Here is a 19,195-nt window from a genome sequence, read left to right as displayed (position 1 = left end):
AGCTGGGGGCCCCGGCATTTGCCCTACTTAGCCGGGTGCTGACGCCGGCCCTGACTATACACTATATATTATTCACTGACTATATATTATTATTCACTATATATTATTCACTGTACACTATATATCATTCACTATACACTATATATTATTCACTATACACTATATATTATCCACTATACACTATATATTATCCACTATACACTATATATTATCCACTATACACTATATATTATCCACTATACACTATATATTATCCACTATACACTATATATTATCCACTATACACTATATATTATTCACTAAACGCTATATATTATTCACTATACACTATATATTATTCACTATATATTATTCACTATACACTATACATTATATATTATACACTATATATTATTCACTATACACTATATATTATTCACTATATATTATTCACTATACACTATACATTATATATTATACACTATACATTATCCACTATACACTATATATAATTCACTATACACTATATATTATTCACTATACACTATATATTTACTATACACTATATATTTACTATACACTATATATCATTCACTAAACGCTATATATTATTCACTATACACTATATCAGGGGTACTCAACAACTTTTAGTGAGGGTCCACTTACCGGGGTCTATTGTCAGTTGAAGGTCCGAGCTGAACATCAGTAGGAAACGTGTTTTGTTAATTTTCACAAACGTTCAACTATTTACATACATAATTGCTGCTTATTAGCAGGAAAACTGGAATTTTTTCTCTCTCACCAGGCCTTTGATATTAGGTACAAAGGGGGTGACTGCCCTGGTAGTATATAACCCCCCCTTGTTGCTCCCCCAGTAGTGTATAGCCCCCCTGTGCGCTCTCCCCCAGTAGTGTATAGCCCCCTGTTGCTCCCCCAGCAGTATATAGCCCCCCTGTGCTCTCCCCCTGTAGTATATAGCCCCCTTTGAGCTCCCCCCAGTAGTATATAGCCCCCTGTGAACTACCCCCAGTAGTATATAGCCCCCTGTGCTCTCCCTCTGTAGTATATAGCCCCCCATGTGAGCTTCCCCCAGTAGTATATAGCCCCCCTGTGCTCTCCCCAAGTAGTATATAGCCCCCCTGTGAGGTCCCCCCAGTAGTGTATAGCCCCCCCTGTGCTCTCCCCCCAGTAGTATATAGCCCCCCGAGTAGTATATAGCCCCCCTGTGTGCTCCCCCAGTAGTATATAGCCCCCCTGTGCTCTCCCCAAGTAGTATATAGCCCCCCCTGTGAGGTCCCCCCAGTAGTATATAGCCCCCCCCCTGTGAGGTCCCCCCATTAGTATATAGCCCCCTGTGCTCTCCCCCTGTAGTATATAGCCCCCTGTGAGCTTCCCCCAGTAGTATATAGCCCCCTGTGAGCTACCCCCAGTAGTATATAGCCCCGTGTGCTCTCCCCCTGTAGTATATAGCCCCCTGTGAGCTCCCCCAGTAGTATATAGCCCCCCTGTGAGCTTCCCCCAGTAGTATATAGCCCCCCTGTGCTCTCCCCAAGTAGTATATAGCCCCCCGTGAGGTCCCACCAGTAGTATATAGCCCCCCTGTGCTCTCCCCCTGTAGTATATAGTCCCCTGTGAGCTCCCCCCAGTAGTAAATAGCTCCCCGAATAGTAAATAGCCCCCCTGTGCTCTCCCCAAGTAGTATATAGCCCCCCCTGTGAGGTCCCCCAGTAGTTTATAGCCCCCCCTGTGAGGTCCCCCCAGTAGTATATAGCCCCCCTGTGCTCTCCCCCTGTAGTATATAGCCCCCTGTGAGCTCCCCCCAGTAGTATATAGCCCCCCAGTAGTATATAGCCCCCTGTGAGCTCCCCCAGTAGTATAAAGCCCCCCCAGTAGTATATAGCCCCCCTGTGAGCTCCCCCCAGTAGTATATAGCCCCCCAAGTAGTATATAGCCCCCTGTGCTCTCCCCCTGTAGTAAATAGCCCCCTGTGAGCTTCCCCCAGTAGTATATAGCCCCCCAGTGCGCTTTCCCTTATAGATGGCCCCCAGAGAAAAAAACCAAACAACCCACAACTCACCTAGCACCTCGTTCCCCGCTGCGGCTGTCTTCTTCTCTTCCTCTGTCGGTCCGGCCCCCGGCTGATACGCGCTCTCTGGGGACGTCCCGGGGATTCCCCAGCAGAGCGCGCATCAGTGACTTCAGTGTGTACTGCTGGCCTGTACTTCCGGGAAGTACAGGCTGGCAGCGTACACCGAGGTCTGTGGTGCGCGCTCTGCTGGGGAATCCCCGGGACATCCCCAGAGAGCGCGTATCAGCCGGGGGCCGGACCGACACTGCCCCCAGCCCCACAGACGTACTGACATCTATATATTTTTCACTATACACCAGGGCTGTGGAGTCGGAAAGCTGCAGCTCCGAATCCAACTGCGACTCCAACTGCTGAATTTTATCAGGACCGCCTCTGACTCCGACTCCAACTGCTGAATTTTATCAGGAATGACTCCGACTCCTGCTCTTTCATAAATGGCCGGTCATACACCAGGGGAGTTATATATCTCCCTAATGTCCTACATGATCCTGGGGCGACTTCTGAGGGAATAAAGGAATACTGTATATACAGCAGCTTCTCCCGTGTGTGCAGTGGGCATTCTATGTTTCTAACTAATATTCACCATACTTAAAGAAACACTCCGCTACTAAATATTCTTCTATATCCCATAAAGCAGCAGTCACACATCTCCTGATGGCCTGAGAGTGAATGGACTTTGTAATATCAGGTGGCTTTGGCTTCTAGCCGTCCTGGTCATTGGGGGCCGACTGTATCCAGGGAGACTGATAAGCTGTAAACTCCTGATCAGATCCTGCCCGGACATGTTATGTACATCCAGCTTGGTGACATGAGGAACAACACCGACCCCTGATTTGTTTGTTAGAGGATTCGTCATAGGAAAACAGGAGCCCTATGTTGTAGAAATGTTTGTCGCATTCATCTAAATAGGGTTGTTTCTTGGTCTACTTTAAAGGGGTACTCCAGCGTGGGGGCACTTTTGCGCTGGGATCCCACCTCCTTCACTGAGTGGCTGAGCGGACGCCACGTCTTGGAACCGGGGAGGTGAGTGCACGTCTTTTCCCTCGGCCACCTTGGCCCCGGTCCCAGCACAAAAGTGCCCCCACGCTGGAGTACCCCTTTAAATCAATGGATGTCAGAAAGTTGTAAAGATTTATAATTTACTTCTATTTAAAAATCTCCAATCTTCCAATACTTATCAGCTGCTGTATGTCCTGCAGGAAGTAGTGTATTCTTTCCAATCTGACACAGTGCTCTCTGCTGCCACCTCTGTCCATGTCAGGAACTGTCTACAGCAGCTGCAAATGCCCATAGAAAATCCCTCCTGCTCTGGACAGTTCCTGTCATGGACAGAGGAGGTAGCAGAGAGCACTGTGTCAGGCTGGAAAGAATACACCACTTTCTGCAGAACATACAGCAGCTGATAAGTACTGGAATAATTAAATAAAAGTAAATTACAAATCTGTATAACTTTCTGACACCAGTTGATATAAAATCTATTTTTATAAATCCAGAGTACCCCTTTAAACCCCATTCAGATCAATGTGATAAATCTGCCAAAAAGTTACAGCCTATAACCTAAAAAGTGAAAGCTGTACTGGTCCTGTTTTTGAGTTGTTCTCTTTTGTCAGTTGTTGCAAAAGGCCGGGTGACCCCGATATGACCAGTATTAAAAAGGTTGGAGGGAAAAAAGTTTCATTTTTTTAGATTCTTAAACCTTTGTAATAGACGTAACATTGGGGGAAGCTGTCTGTGTCAGTTGTGATGCAGCGGCAGCACATTGTAGCAGAGAGAGCAGGGATAAAATTACTGCGTGCCCTTCTCCACTATGCCTCTGCTGCAGCACTACTGACAGCTTCCCCCAGTGTAATGTCTATTCTATTGCTAACATGTATTATATAGACATCAGGGGAGGCTGCAGCACTACTGACACAGACAGCTTCCCCCAGTGTAATGTCTATTCTATTGCTAACATGTATTATATAGACATCAGGGGAGGCTGCAGCACTACTGATACAGACAGCTTCCCCCAGTGTAATGTCTATTTTATTGCTAACATGTATTATATAGACATCAGGGGAGGCTGCAGCACTACTGACACAGACAGCTTCCCCCAGTGTAATGTCTATTCTATTGCTAACATGTATTATATAGACATCAGGGGAGGCTGCAGCACTACTGATACAGACAGCTTCCCCCAGTGTAATGTCTATTTTATTGCTAACATGTATTATATAGACATCAGTGGAGGCTGCAGCACTACTGACACAGACAGCTTCCCCCAGTGTAATGTCTATTCTATTGCTAACATGTATTATATAGACATCAGTGGAGGCTGCAGCACTACTGACACAGACAGCTTCCCCCAGTGTAATGTCTATTCTATTGCTAACATGTATTATATAGACATCAGTGGAGGCTGCAGCACTACTGACACAGACAGCTTCCCCCAGTGTAATGTCTATTCTATTGCTAACATGTATTATATAGACATCAGTGGAGGCTGCAGCACTACTGACACAGACAGCTTCCCCCAGTGTAATGTCTATTCTATTGCTAACATGTATTATATAGACATCAGTGGAGGCTGCAGCACTACTGACACAGACAGCTTCCCCCAGTGTAATGTCTATTCTATTGCTAACATGTATTGTATAGACATCAGTGGAGGCTGCAGCACTACTGATACAGACAGCTTCCCCCAGTGCAATGTCTATTCTATTGCTAACATGTATTATATAGATATTAGTGGAGGCTGCAGCACTACTGACACAGACAGCTTCCCCCAGTGCAATGTCTATTCTATTGCTAACATGTATTATACAGATATCAGAGGAGGCTGCAGCACTACTGACACAGGCAGCTTCCCCCCAGTTTAATGTCCATTCTATTGCTAACATGTATTATATAGATATTAGTGGAGACTGCAGCACTACTGATACAGACAGCTTCCCCCAGTGTAATGTCTTTTTTATTGCTAACATGTATTATATAGACATCAGGGGAGGCTGCAGCACTACTGACACAGACAGCTAACCCCAGTGTAATGTCTATTCTAATGCTAATATGTATTCTATAGACATCAGGGGAGGCTGCAGCACTACTGACACAGACAGCTTACCCCAGTGTGATGTCTATTCTATTGCTAACATGTATTGTATAGACATCAGTGGAGGCTGCAGCACTACTGATACAGACAGCTTCCCCCAGTGTAATGTCTATTCTATTGCTAACATGTATTATATAGACATCAGTGGAGGCTGCAGCACTACTGACAAAGACAGCTTCCCCCAGTGTAATGTCTATTCTATTGCTAACATGTATTATATAGACATCAGGGGAGGCTGCAGCACTACTGATACAGACAGCTTCCCCCAGTGTAATGTCTATTCTATTGCTAACATGTATTATATAGACATCAGTGGAGGCTGCAGCACTACTGATACAGACAGCTTCCCCCAGTGTAATGTCTATTCTATTGCTAACATGTATTATATAGACATCAGTGGAGGCTGCAGCACTACTGACAAAGACAGCTTCCCCCAGTGTAATGTCTATTCTATTGCTAACATGTATTATATAGACATCAGGGGAGGCTGCAGCCAGGGGCGTTGCTAGGGTCCTAAAACATCCGGGGCATGGGCCCTCGAGTTGACTTCTGCACTGACGTTACACACACACACACACTATATATATGTGTGTATGTGTGTGTGTGTGTTTATACATATCTTTTTTTAAAAACAGATGGTCATATAGGCTAGCATTTGAAATAGTGACGTTGTCGTCTTCTCTGATCTGAGTCGCTCACTTTTCTCTTTCTTTTCTATTCGGCCCAAGCCATAACCCGTCTCTTCAGAATCTGCCAGGAAAAACATTTTAAGCTCCTTGCTCCAGCACACACAGTAATTAGGTCTCCTCTGTGCCCTATCTGTGCTTCCATATAGTATAGGCCTTCTCTCTACCCCCACATAGTAGTAGACCCCCCCTTCCCTCTGTGTCTGCCTAAATTATAGGCCTTAACTGTGCCTCCATATAGTATAGGTCCCCATGCAGCAGTCCTCGTGTAGTATATGGCCCCCTGTGCAACACACCCTATACAGTATATGCTCCCCCTTGTGAATCATACCCCATATATTATATGCCCCCCTCTGCTGTGCAGGATCTCCATATGGAATATCCCCCCTGCTGTGCAGCATCCCCATATAGAATATCCCCCTGCTCTGCACCCAAATATAGTAATAATGCTCCCTGCTCTGCTATCCCACATTGTAAAATGCCTTACTGTGCCCCCATATAGTAATATTACCCCCTGTGGCCTCCATATAGTAATAATGTCCCCTGATGTGCCCCCATACAGTAATTATGTCCCCTGCTGTGCACCCAAATATAGTAATAATGCCCACTGCTGTGCCCCCATATAGTAATAATGTCCCCATGCTGTGCCCCCATATAGTAATAATGTCCCCATGCTGTGCCCCCTATATAGTAATAATGTCTCCTGCTGTGCCCTCCATATAGTAATAATGCCTCCTGCTGTGTCCTCAATATAGTAATAATGCCCCCTGCTGTGCCCCCATATAGTAATAATGTCCCCATGCTGTGCCCCATATAGTAATAATGTCTCCTGCTGTGCCCTCCATATACTAATAATGTCCTCAATATAGTAATAGTCTCCCCCTGCTGTGCCCCTATATAGTAGTAATGCTCCTGCTGTGCACCCAAATATAGTAATGTCCCCTGCTGTGCCCCATATTGTAAAATGCCCTTACTGTGTCCCCATGTAGTAATAATGCCCCTTGCTGTGTCCCCCATAGTAAAAATTCTCCCACTGCTGTGCCCCCTATATAGTAAAAATGCGCCTACTGTATCCACCATAGTAATAATGCGCCTGCTGTACCCACCATAGCAATAAAGTTCCCCCCTCTGCCTGCAATAAACCTGCCCCACACACTACCCCACCTACACACACTACCCCACCTGACCCCCCTACACACACTCTCCCACCTGACCCCCCTACGCACACTATCCCACCTGACCCCTCCTACGCACACTATCCCACCTGACCCCCCTACGCACACTATCCCACCTGACCCCCCCTACCCACACTATCCCCACCTGCCCCCCCTACACACACTATCCCACCTGACCTCCCCCCCCCCTACACACACACAAGGCCAATCACTAGGGTACATTTGACCCCCGAACACTATACGGGGGGCAAATGATACTGAAATACCATGACCACATATCACCACCACATAATGACTAACACCACCATACTGTATATAATACACTATATAGAGACCATTTATACCCCCCTACAGTCAGCATATTATAGCACAGATACTGTACATCCAGTGAATCACAAGTGACCTGTTCTCTGATTGGCGTCTTCCTCTTCTGTTGTCTTCCCCACTTGGCCCAGGCAGTCATGATGACTTCTTCTGGTCCCAAGCCATCTCCACAGAATCTGTCGGACAGAATCTGTCAGAATCTTAGGCTCTGCACTTTTATAATGCCTCCTACCCACCTCTATACAAGCGACTAGTTACTCCCTCCCCATATAGTAGCCAATTCCCCCATAGTGCCCCATATAGTAGCCAATCCCCCCATAGTGCCCCATATAGTAGCCAATCCCCCCATAGTACCCCATATAGTAGCCAATCCCCCCAATAGTGCCTTATATAGTAGCCAATCCCCCCATTAGTGCCCTATATAGTAGCCAAACCCCCCATAGTGCCCCATATAGTAGCCAATACCCCCATAGTGCCCTATATAGTAGCCAATACCCCCAGTGTCCTATATAGTAGCCAATACCCCATATAGCAGACAATCCTCCTATAGTGCCCTATATAGTAGCCAATCCCCCCAATAGTGCCCTATATAGTAGCCAATCCCCCCAATAGTGCCCTATATAGTAGCCAATCCCCCCAATAGTGCCCTATATAGTAGCCAATCCCCCCAATAGTGCCCTATATAGTAGCCAATCCCCCCATAGTGCCCCATATAGTAGCCAATCCCCCCCAATAGTGCCCCATATAGTAGCCAATCACTCCAATAATGCCCCATATAGTAGCCAATCCCCCAATAGTGCCCTATATAGTAGCCAATACCCCCATAGTGCCCTATATAGTAGCCAATACCACATATAGTAGCCAATCCTCCCATAGTGTCCCATATAGTAGCCAATTCCCCCATAATGCCCCATATAGCATCCAATCCAGCCCCCTCCCCTCTGTGCAGTGTCCTACTAGTGACATTAGCCTGGCCCCCGCACTTCCCCACCAGAAAAAAAAAAAACTCACCTGTCACCCCTTCCCAGCAGTTCCTCTCCCAGCAGCGCGCGGGCTCCTATGATCTTCCGGTGCAGGCTGCATAGTACAGAGACGCTGCTCACATCGCATGCCCCTGCAGCCTCTATAATTCATCATAGAGGCTGCCTAACACATCCGGCGCTGGCAGCGCCTCTGTACCATGCTGCCTGTGCCGGAAGATCACCGGAGACCACGTGCTGCCAGGAGAGGAACTGTAGCTGTAGCGCTGCTCGCTCCCAAAGAGTCTGGCAGCGGGCGGCCTCCTTTTGACTGTGCGGTGGCGGCTGTCAAAATATTCACCAGCTGGGTGCCGTAAATCGAGCGGGGAGAGAGGCGCCGCAGGAGCGTGGAGACGCTGCGGCAGTCCCTCCAATGGATGACGTCACTGAGCAGCGTGTCCCCAGCGTGCGGTGCGTCTGTGGGGTCCGGCCTCTGGGCGGGGGGAGTGAGGGGATAGAGAGAGCTGCCGGGCGCCCGTGCAACGTCCCTGACCCTGTAGCATGACGTTGGTAGGCAAAAGATTTGGGGCAGTGAATTTCCTATCTGGGGCACTGGCCCCGAATCTTAATGCCTAGCGACGCCACTGGCTGCAGCACTACTGACACAGACAGCTTACCCCAGTGTAATGTCTATTCTATTGCTAACATGTATTATATAGACATCAGGGGAGGCTGCAGCACTACTGACACAGACAGCTTCCCCCAGTGTAATGTCTATTCTATTGCTAACATGTATTATATAGACATCAGGGGAGGCTGCAGCACTACTGATACAGACAGCTTCCCCCAGTGTAATGTCTATTTTATTGCTAACATGTATTATATAGACATCAGTGGAGGCTGCAGCACTACTGACACAGACAGCTTCCCCCAGTGTAATGTCTATTCTATTGCTAACATGTATTATATAGACATCAGTGGAGGCTGCAGCACTACTGACACAGACAGCTTCCCCCAGTGTAATGTCTATTCTATTGCTAACATGTATTATATAGACATCAGTGGAGGCTGCAGCACTACTGACACAGACAGCTTCCCCCAGTGTAATGTCTATTCTATTGCTAACATGTATTATATAGACATCAGTGGAGGCTGCAGCACTACTGACACAGACAGCTTCCCCCAGTGTAATGTCTATTCTATTGCTAACATGTATCGTATAGACATCAGTGGAGGCTGCAGCACTACTGATACAGACAGCTTCCCCCAGTGCAATGTCTATTCTATTGCTAACATGTATTATATAGATATTAGTGGAGGCTGCAGCACTACTGACACAGACAGCTTCCCCCAGTGCAATGTCTATTCTATTGCTAACATGTATTATACAGATATCAGAGGAGGCTGCAGCACTACTGACACAGGCAGCTTCCCCCCAGTTTAATGTCCATTCTATTGCTAACATGTATTATATAGATATTAGTGGAGACTGCAGCACTACTGATACAGACAGCTTCCCCCAGTGTAATGTCTTTTTTATTGCTAACATGTATTATATAGACATCAGGGGAGGCTGCAGCACTACTGACACAGACAGCTAACCCCAGTGTAATGTCTATTCTAATGCTAATATGTATTCTATAGACATCAGGGGAGGCTGCAGCACTACTGACACAGACAGCTTACCCCAGTGTGATGTCTATTCTATTGCTAACATGTATTGTATAGACATCAGTGGAGGCTGCAGCACTACTGATACAGACAGCTTCCCCCAGTGTAATGTCTATTCTATTGCTAACATGTATTATATAGACATCAGTGGAGGCTGCAGCACTACTGACAAAGACAGCTTCCCCCAGTGTAATGTCTATTCTATTGCTAACATGTATTATATAGACATCAGGGGAGGCTGCAGCACTACTGATACAGACAGCTTCCCCCAGTGTAATGTCTATTCTATTGCTAACATGTATTATATAGACATCAGTGGAGGCTGCAGCACTACTGATACAGACAGCTTCCCCCAGTGTAATGTCTATTCTATTGCTAACATGTATTATATAGACATCAGTGGAGGCTGCAGCACTACTGACAAAGACAGCTTCCCCCAGTGTAATGTCTATTCTATTGCTAACATGTATTATATAGACATCAGGGGAGGCTGCAGCACTACTGACACAGACAGCTTACCCCCCAGTGTAATGTCTGTTCTATTGCTAACATGTATTATATAGACATCAGAGGAGGCTGCAGCACTACTGACACAGCCAGCTTCCCCCAGTGCAATGTCTATTCTATTGCTAACATGTATTATATAGATATTAGTGGAGTCTGCAGCACTACTGACACAGACAGCTTCCCCCAGTGCAATGTCTATTCTATTGCTAACATGTATTATACAGATATCAGAGGAGGCTGCAGCACTACTGACACAGGCAGCTTCCCCTAGTGTAATGTCTATTCTATTGCTAACATGTATTATATAGACATCAGTGGAGGCTGCAGCACTACTGACAAAGACAGCTTCCCCCAGTGTAATGTCTATTCTATTGCTAACATGTATTATATAGACATCAGGGGAGGCTGCAGCACTACTGACACAGCCAGCTTCCCCCAGTGCAATGTCTATTCTATTGCTAACATGTATTATGTAGACATCAGGGGAGGCTGCAGCACTACTGACACAGCCAGCTTCCCCCAGTGCAATGTCTATTCTATTGCTAACATGTATTATATAGATATTAGTGGAGTCTGCAGCACTACTGACACAGACAGCTTCCCCCAGTGTAATATCTATTCTATTGCTAACATGTATTATATATACATCAGGGGAGGCTGCAGCACTACTGACACAGACAGCTTCCCCCAGTGTAATGTCTATTCTATTGCTAACATGTATTGTATAGACATCAGTGGAGGCTGCAGCACTACTGACACAGACAGCTTCCCCCAGTGTAATGTCTATTCTATTGCTAACATGTATTATATAGACATCAGGGGAGGCTGCAGCACTACTGCCACAGACAGCTTCCCCCAGTGTAATGTCTATTCCATTGCTAACATGTATTATATAGACATCAGGGGAGGCTGCAGCACTACTGACATAGGCAGCTTCCCCCAGTGTAATGTCTATTCTATTGCTAACATGTATTATATAGACATCAGGGGCGGCTGCAGCAATACTGACACAGACAGTTCTCCTCAGTGTAATGTCTATTCTATTGCTAAAATGTATTATAAAGACATCAGGGGAGGCTGCAGCACTACTGACACAGACAGCTCCCCCCCAGTGAAATGTCTATTCTAATGCTAACATGTATTATATAGACATCAGGGCTCAGTATCTGCAGTCTTATTAATATGTAACTGTGCTGGGACCTGGGCTTGAGCAGCCCTGCAGTTCCCATCACACCCATTGGTGCCAGCAGTGGAGCTGTGTCACCCTAGCTGCTGCTACTCACTGTAAAAGTAAACTTATATTACTAAGTTATAGAACTATATTAAAGAAATACCCAACATACCCCAGCTTGTTCCTGTTGTCTACCTTTATGACTTCGCTCAGTGACGTTATAAAACTTACTTTCTAGTTACCAGGTTTTGACCTTTGTGACCCCTATTGCTGAGACTGAGGGGCCGCAGTCCTTGTTGCATTGTGCAGTGGACCAGCATGCACCATTGCTCTCCTAAGAGTGGGATAGGAACGACTGACCTGTAACCTGGGACGGAAAGTCTTCTGTATTCATCGGTGTTTACCTTCAGGAGACAGAACAGAGTGCACACAATTATTAATCCCTGTGTGATTACATCTACATGGTCGGCTGCCAACAGCGTTTTCTATAGGGATTTGAGGTTTTCTATAGGGATTTGCTACTGCTTAGCACAGTTCCTGACATGGACAGAGGTGGCAGCAGAGAGCACTGTGTCAGAGTGGAAAGAAAACACAACTTCCTGCAGGGCATACAGCAGCTGATAAGTACTGGAAGACTGGATATTTTTTTATAGAAATAAATTACACATCTCTGGCACTTTTAATTTTTAATTACTCCCCCCTCCTGGATACTAACAATTCCTTCCATATCTATTCAGTCTCATTCCCCCAGTTCTGAGCTGCTGCTTTAGGCTAAAAACACAAAAATCTGTGTGTGAGCTTTTCTCTCTGTCTCTCTCTCCTCCCCCTCTCATTAAAAATATGCTACAAAGTTGCAGATAAAGCCAACCAGGGACTTTTTTACATAATTCGTCTCAGAAGGGAAGGGGGAGGAGGGAGGAGGAGGGAGGAGGAGGGAGGAGGGGGAGATGGAGAGAAAAGCTCACACACAGATTTTTGTGTCTTCAGCAGAAAGCAGCAGCTGAGAACTGGGGGAAGGAGACTGAATAGATAATAACAGGTATGGAAGGAATTGTTAGTCTCACCATGGGCAGCAACATATCAAAAGTTATGTTTGAGTGGAGTACCCCTTTAATATTTATGGCATAGGATGTAAAGCTGTCCATGCCTGGATAGGCCATAATCCTTGCCGCCTACGTCATTTTTCTCGCTTGCTGCTACTTGTCAATTCTTCAGAGAAAATCAAAGAAGAGGTCAGATTGGTGGCTGGAGGTCACATTGATGCAGCTGTGAGACAACGGCTCAATAATCCCAGAGAATAAAGCACCTGACTTTATCCCTTAGATGATGTGTCGGTGTGACCAAATTAAACCTATTAATAATAATTATTTAAAGGGGTTGTCCAGCGAAAATCTTTTTCTTTCAAATCAACTGGTGTCAGAAAGTTACAGTATATAGATTTGTAACTTACTTCTTGTAAAAAATCTTACTTATTAGCTGCTGTATGTCCTGCAGGGAATTGTGTTTTATTTTCAGTCTGACACAGTGCTCTCTGCTGACATCTCTGGCTGAGACGGGAACTGTCCAGAGCTGGAGAGGTTTTCTATGGGAATCCTCATAGAAAACCTCTCTAGCTCTGGACAGTTCCCGTCTCAGCCAGAGATGTCAGCAGAGAGCACTGTGTCAGACTGAAAATAAAACACCATTCCCTGCAGGACATACAGCAGCTAATAAGTATGGGCTTGAGATTTTTTAACATATAATATATAAACCCCGAAAAATGTGTTTGTTGAAAAAAAATAAGCCCTTACACAGTTATTATGATGAAGAAAAAAAACTTAGTGATTTAAAAAAAAAAAAATACAGACAAAAATGATGTGTCCTTATGGCCCAAAATAGCTGCATCCTGGAAAGTGCTTCCTTCTCACTGGTGACATCTGGTGGCGAATACAGAAACTGCAGCCATGATTATAGTTTTGTGATTGGACTGTAACATCACTTTGAATACATAGCAAAATACAGAAAAAACATATTTTTTATGAAAACTTAAAAAAAAAAAAAATTGATTAATCCACTTCAATGCAGGGTATTACTATAGGATGAAATCTGTCTTTACGTGCATGCTGGGAGTTGTAGTAGTTTCGGAAAAGCTAGAACCTTTTTTATATATGTTTTTTTTTTCTTGTAGAAACCGCAGCTGTAAAATTGTATGAAAAACTGCAAAGTCTGTGCCTGGTTCAAGTTTTATCATCACAGAATCCTGGATGACTTCCCCCTGCAGTATCCTGCTGACCACTAGATGGCGGCGTGCTGCAGTCCCGTCTGCCGGAGGCTGCTGCACCATAGAGCGCTGTTCTCCCGGCTGGGGGCGGAAGTGAGCGCTGTGTGCAGGAGGCCGCACGTGGATCCAGCGTGTCCCCACAGTCAGTAGGAATCATGGGGAAGACGGGGAAGCTCCGCTCCGGGACCGCCGGGAAAGTGAAGCGCTGGAAGAAGGGACACAGCAGCGAGTCCAACCCGCAGGCCAAGCGGCACCGGGAAGCAGCGAGGAGCCGGTTCTTCAGCCGCCCCTCCGGTGAGACGCGTTCACACTGCGGATTGTTGTGATGCGATACAGTGCAGATACCATCCCCAGCATACATGATCAACTGATCTGTGACTTATGGTTAATTTTCATAGACCTCTGCTTGCTGTCAGTGAGTAGAACCAATGTTACTACTCAGAGGGTGATCAGCTGATCCTTCACGTGTCACCGTGTGATGGGGTCGTCCTCTCTGGACCCCCTTCTGTTCATATATCACTGTATGGCTGCCTTTAAAAATCTCCAGTCTTCCAGTACTTATCAGCTGCTGTATGTCCTGCAGGAAGTGGTGTATTCTTTCCAGTCTGACTTAGTGCTCTCTGCTGCCATCTCTGTCCATGTCAGGAACTGTGCAGAGCAGGAGAGGTCTTCTGTTTCATTCAATATGTTATTGAATTTTTGTCAATAAATTTTTGCAAACAAAAGTACAACAAGAGTCTATCAAAATATGCATGAGGATATAGTAAGGAGAGGTTTTCTATGGGGATTTGCTACTGATCTGGACAGTTCCTGACATGGACAGAGGTGGCAGCAGAGAGCACTGTGTCAGACTAGAGAATACACAACTTCCTGCGGGACATACAGCAGCTGATAAGTACTGGGAGACTGGAGATTTTTTAAATAGCAATAAATTTCTATGTAACTTTCTGACACTGGTTGATTTGAAAGAAAAAATCGTTGGTGTTTTCCTTTAGGATGGGTGGCAAACCCACTAGTCCTAGCTGAGAAGTGATACAGTTGTATCCAGTCTTGATAATAGATACGAGTGTGATACATTATATATTTGCTGTGGTATATAGTGTAGGGTTGTACAGACTGGATACGGTTGTATTTCCTCAGTAGAGACGTTCCTTACCATGAAGACCTAGACATCTGCAGAGGATATAGACAAGCCCTGTACTCTGTGTAGTGGCCGTGCTGTTATACCGCAGCTCCGCTCCCATTGTGGTGAATGGCGCAGTACGGTGCATACAGGTAGATGTGGCTGAATCCGCTTCTGATCCCCCCCCTCCCTTTTGTTGCAGGTAAAAGTGACCTGACTGTAGACGCACTAAAGCTGCACAATGATCTCCAGTCCGGCTCGTTCACCATACAGAAGAAGAAGGAGGAAGACATTGAGGAGGAGGAGGAGGAGATGGCGGTGACAGAGAAGTCAGGGGCCACCTTCCTGAGCGGGTTGTCCGACTGCACCAACGTGACCTTCAGCAAAGTGCAGAGATACTGGGAGTCCAACTCGGCCGCTCATAAGGAGGTACAAATGGCTTGTGTTCATTGGGGAGGATAGTCAAGGTCTTATCCTCCTCTTAGGGCCCTATTACCTGGACGATTATCGTTTAGATTATCGTTAAATCGTTCGGTTGAATAGCAGTTAACGATTAACGACCGAACGAGAAATCGTTGATCGCTTTATAAGACCTGGACCTATTTTTATCGTCGCTCGTTCGCAAATCGTTCGCATTGAATAAGACACCGTTCGGTCGTTCGCAGTAGATACGAACGCAATAGCGAAGAAAAAACGATCGCAAATACGATCATAAGTAACGATTATCGTTCCATGGAAATGAGTAAACGTTTTCAGGTCTTTCGCAATAGCGGTCGTTTGAGATCGTTAATTGTTAACGATTATGCGAATGATAATCGTCGGGTGGAATAGGGCCCTTAAAGGGGAACCATCAGCAGGTTGGATAATTCTAACTTGCTAAAAGATTCTAATAGGACAGGGAGGATGACGCTACCTTTATTATGTGTGAGCCTGGCCTGGTGTAACTTAGGGTGTTTGAGCACAGGAATATCCCTTTAAGGCGGCCTTATGGAGCTGTGATAGGGCTGCTGTCCAGGTTCTCTATTGTACCCCTATGTGTCTCAGCTTTAATATAGAGACGTGATCAGGTGGATGCTGTATGTATAGTTATTCTCCACTAAAAGCATTGCAGTATAATCCATAGCAAGACTCTGCTGTGTGAATGAGCCCCAATACTGAGGGGATCCTGGATGGCAGTGACCTGGAGTTCACTATATATTCCTGTATGAAAGGTAATGCCGGCCAGAACTGGTAGCATTAGCTATAGAAACCGAGTAACCAGCGTGCTCTGCGCCTCCACTACTTGTCTACATCAGTTCTAAATCCCCCTTGTTTGGATGTCCGTGTCATGTCGCTGTATATAGCCAGTGCTGTGCCCGGCATAGTAACTGATTGAGAAGCGATCTGACCCAGTATCTTGCATCTCCCTGTCTGTACCTGACCTAACATTTAGTGCAGATTAGTTGTTAGGGCACAAGTGTATAGCAGAACGCCTCAGTGTGATTCCTAGATGGAGAGAAAAGAGACATGGCGGCACATCCGTATATTTATATCTGATCACTCTGCTTCTTACCGCTATATACTACTAACATCAGGAGAATTTTGGTCACATTTTGACCAAAGTGCATGTGCCCTTACAGCGCCTCAAGGTTCCTGATACATGTGGGTGCCTAAGGCTGGTTTCGCACTGCGTTTTTAGCATACGTTTAACGGATCAGTTTTTTTTTTAACGGACAAAAAAAAAATAGTGTCAGCAATGTTTTTGTGCCCGTCAAAAAAAACTGATCCGTTTTGATCAGTTTTTTTTTTTATAATGGAAGTCAATGGAAAAACGGATCAAAACGGATGCACACAAATGCATCCGCTTTTCATCCGTTTTTTTTTTCTTCAAAAAACGGATGGAAAAACGGAGTGTGAACCCAGCCTAACTAAAAATAGTGCAGTCCCACTTGACGACCACCATTGCAACAACAGCAGTGGCGGAGGGGGAGTGACCCAGACGCTCGTCAGCCCCAATGCCACTAGACATAGCCCCCTGGACTATGGGCCACCCCACCCCCGACACTGCACCTCCACAGCAATGGCCGCCAATGGTACCACACAGGACAGAAGCAGAATGGAAGAAACCATAGCCTGTGCTGTCAGCCAAGGACTGAATGTAGCCAGAAATAGACCCAATGGGGGAGATTAATCAAACTGGTGTAAAGTGAAACTGGCTCAGTCGCCCCTAGCAACCAATCAGATTCCACCTTTCATTTTCCAAAGAGTCTGTGAGGAATGAAAGGTGGAATCTGATTGGTTACTAGGGGCAACTAAGGGTCCATTTACACAGAAAGATTATCTGACAGATTATCTGCCAAAGATTTGAAGCCAAAGCTAGGAATGGATTTGAAAAGAGGAAAAATCTCTGGCTTTCCTTTATGACCTGATCTCTGTTTATAGTCCATTCCTGGCTTTGGCTTCAAATCTTTGGAAGATAATCTGTCAGATAATCTTTCTGTGTAAATGGACCCTAAGACAATTCTACTTTATATCAGTTAGATAAATCTCCCCCAATATATGTATACAGATTAAGCAGGAGTGCTGAACCAAGACAGAGTATATACATATAATTCAGACATGGCCGCACATCCATATACTTATCACTGATCTCTCTGCTTACCATCGCTATATACTACTACCGTCGTCTTATATGATGAATGCTTTGAGCTAGCCGAGCAGTACTCTGATTTCTTAGTGTATAGTCAGTGACTTGTCTTGTGATGATGCAGCCTTATGGATATAGCGTCAGCCGTGCCTGTTCTGTCTGGTATTACTGCTCCGGCTCTCCTAGTTGTATGACACTGAGCCAGCTGTAAAACAGGAAGAAAGCAGCCATGTTTTTTATTGTGTTCGATGGTTGATTCTTGTGATTTTTTACTCTTCTCAGATCTGCGCTGTGCTGGCGGCTGTGACCGAGGTGATCCGCTCCCAGGGAGGAAGCGAGACCGAGACCGAATACTTTGCAGCCCTGGTGAGTGGCCTTCCCCATCCGTCAGGAGATAGGTTATACTACAGTTATGGTGGGATTACAACACGACCATGTTCACTGGAGGACAAGCACCAGGGATCACACCATTGATCTTATAGTTCAGTGATGGGGAACCTTGGCTCTCCAGCTCTTGCAAAACTACAACTCCCATCATGCCTGGGCAGCCAAAGCTAAAGCTTTGGCTGTCCAGGCATGATGGGAGTTGTAGTTTTGCAAGAGCTGGAGAGACAAGGTTCCCTACCCCTGTTATAGTTAGATCACCAGTAGTGGCTTCCAGATCCATAACTGGGCAGAAATCACTTGGTGTCCATATTGGAATGTATAGTGGAGGGAATTAGTATGTTCTGTTATCAGTACTATATATAGTAGTAGTACAATATAGAAGACCACTCTTCCTTTCACTCACAGATGACGACTCTGGAAGCCGTCGAATCCTCTGAGTCTTTGGCCGCAGTCTCTTATCTGCTCAATCTTGTCATGAAAAGGTCAGTGGGTTCATCCTCAGATCTATGCGATACCCTCATCCATTATGAGACACTGACTGTATGTTATCCCGCAGGGTTCCAGGTCCGGTGCTGATTAGGAAGTTTTCAGACACATCTAAAGCGTTCATGGACATCCTGGCGTCACAGGCCAACAGTGGCAGCGTCTCTGCTGTTAGATGGGTAAGTATTAGTAGTGATGTCTGCTCCAGGTTGTGTGTTAAAGGGGTTCTCAGGCAATTTATTTTTTTCTCAAATCTATTGGTGTCAGAAAGTTGTTTAGATTTGTAGCTTACTTCTATTTAAAAATCTCAAGTCTTCTAGTTCTTATCAGCTGCTGTATGTCCTGCAGGAAGTGGTGTATTCTTTCCAGTCCGACACAATGCTCTCTGCTGCCACCTCTGTCCATGTCAGGAACGGTTCAGAGCAGCAGCAAATCCCCATAGAAAACCTCTCCTGCTCTGGACAGTTCCTGACATGGACAGAGGTGGCAGCAGAGATAGCGCTGTGTCAGACTGGAAAGAATACATCACTTCCGGCAGGACAAACAGCAGGTGATAAGAACTGGAGAGATTTTTAATGATTTACCACAATGGTGTTCACACCATTAGTGTCTGACCAATGAGGGCCCCAGTTGGCAAACTCCCACCAGTCAGACATTGATCTGCTGC

At 45.7% G+C, this 19,195-nt stretch overlaps 1 protein-coding gene across 3 annotated transcripts in view; it reads left to right on the top strand.

Moving 5' to 3' along the window:
- Positions 1-19,195, top strand: part of RRP12 (ribosomal RNA processing 12 homolog) — a 47,234-nt gene that overhangs the window by 6,626 nt on the left and 21,413 nt on the right. Inside the window, exons 1-6 of one of the 3 annotated variants that reach the window (XM_069979978.1) lie at positions 2,939-2,954; positions 13,817-14,203; positions 15,235-15,461; positions 17,941-18,024; positions 18,451-18,527; positions 18,602-18,707. In XM_069979978.1, coding sequence (XP_069836079.1) covers positions 14,065-14,203; positions 15,235-15,461; positions 17,941-18,024; positions 18,451-18,527; positions 18,602-18,707 — 633 coding nt within the window. In that variant the 5' untranslated portion in view covers positions 2,939-2,954; positions 13,817-14,064. Of the gene's footprint in view, positions 1-2,938; positions 2,955-3,009; positions 3,092-13,816; positions 14,204-15,234; positions 15,462-17,940; positions 18,025-18,450; positions 18,528-18,601; positions 18,708-19,195 lie in introns of those variants that run through there. The other 2 variants (XM_069979977.1, XM_069979976.1) reach the window with 2 other exon arrangements.

This window comes from Dendropsophus ebraccatus, chromosome 8, assembly GCF_027789765.1.
Source record: "Dendropsophus ebraccatus isolate aDenEbr1 chromosome 8, aDenEbr1.pat, whole genome shotgun sequence".
Taxonomy (NCBI): Eukaryota; Metazoa; Chordata; class Amphibia; order Anura; family Hylidae; genus Dendropsophus; species Dendropsophus ebraccatus.
This window is presented reverse-complemented; position numbering and strand designations above follow the sequence as displayed.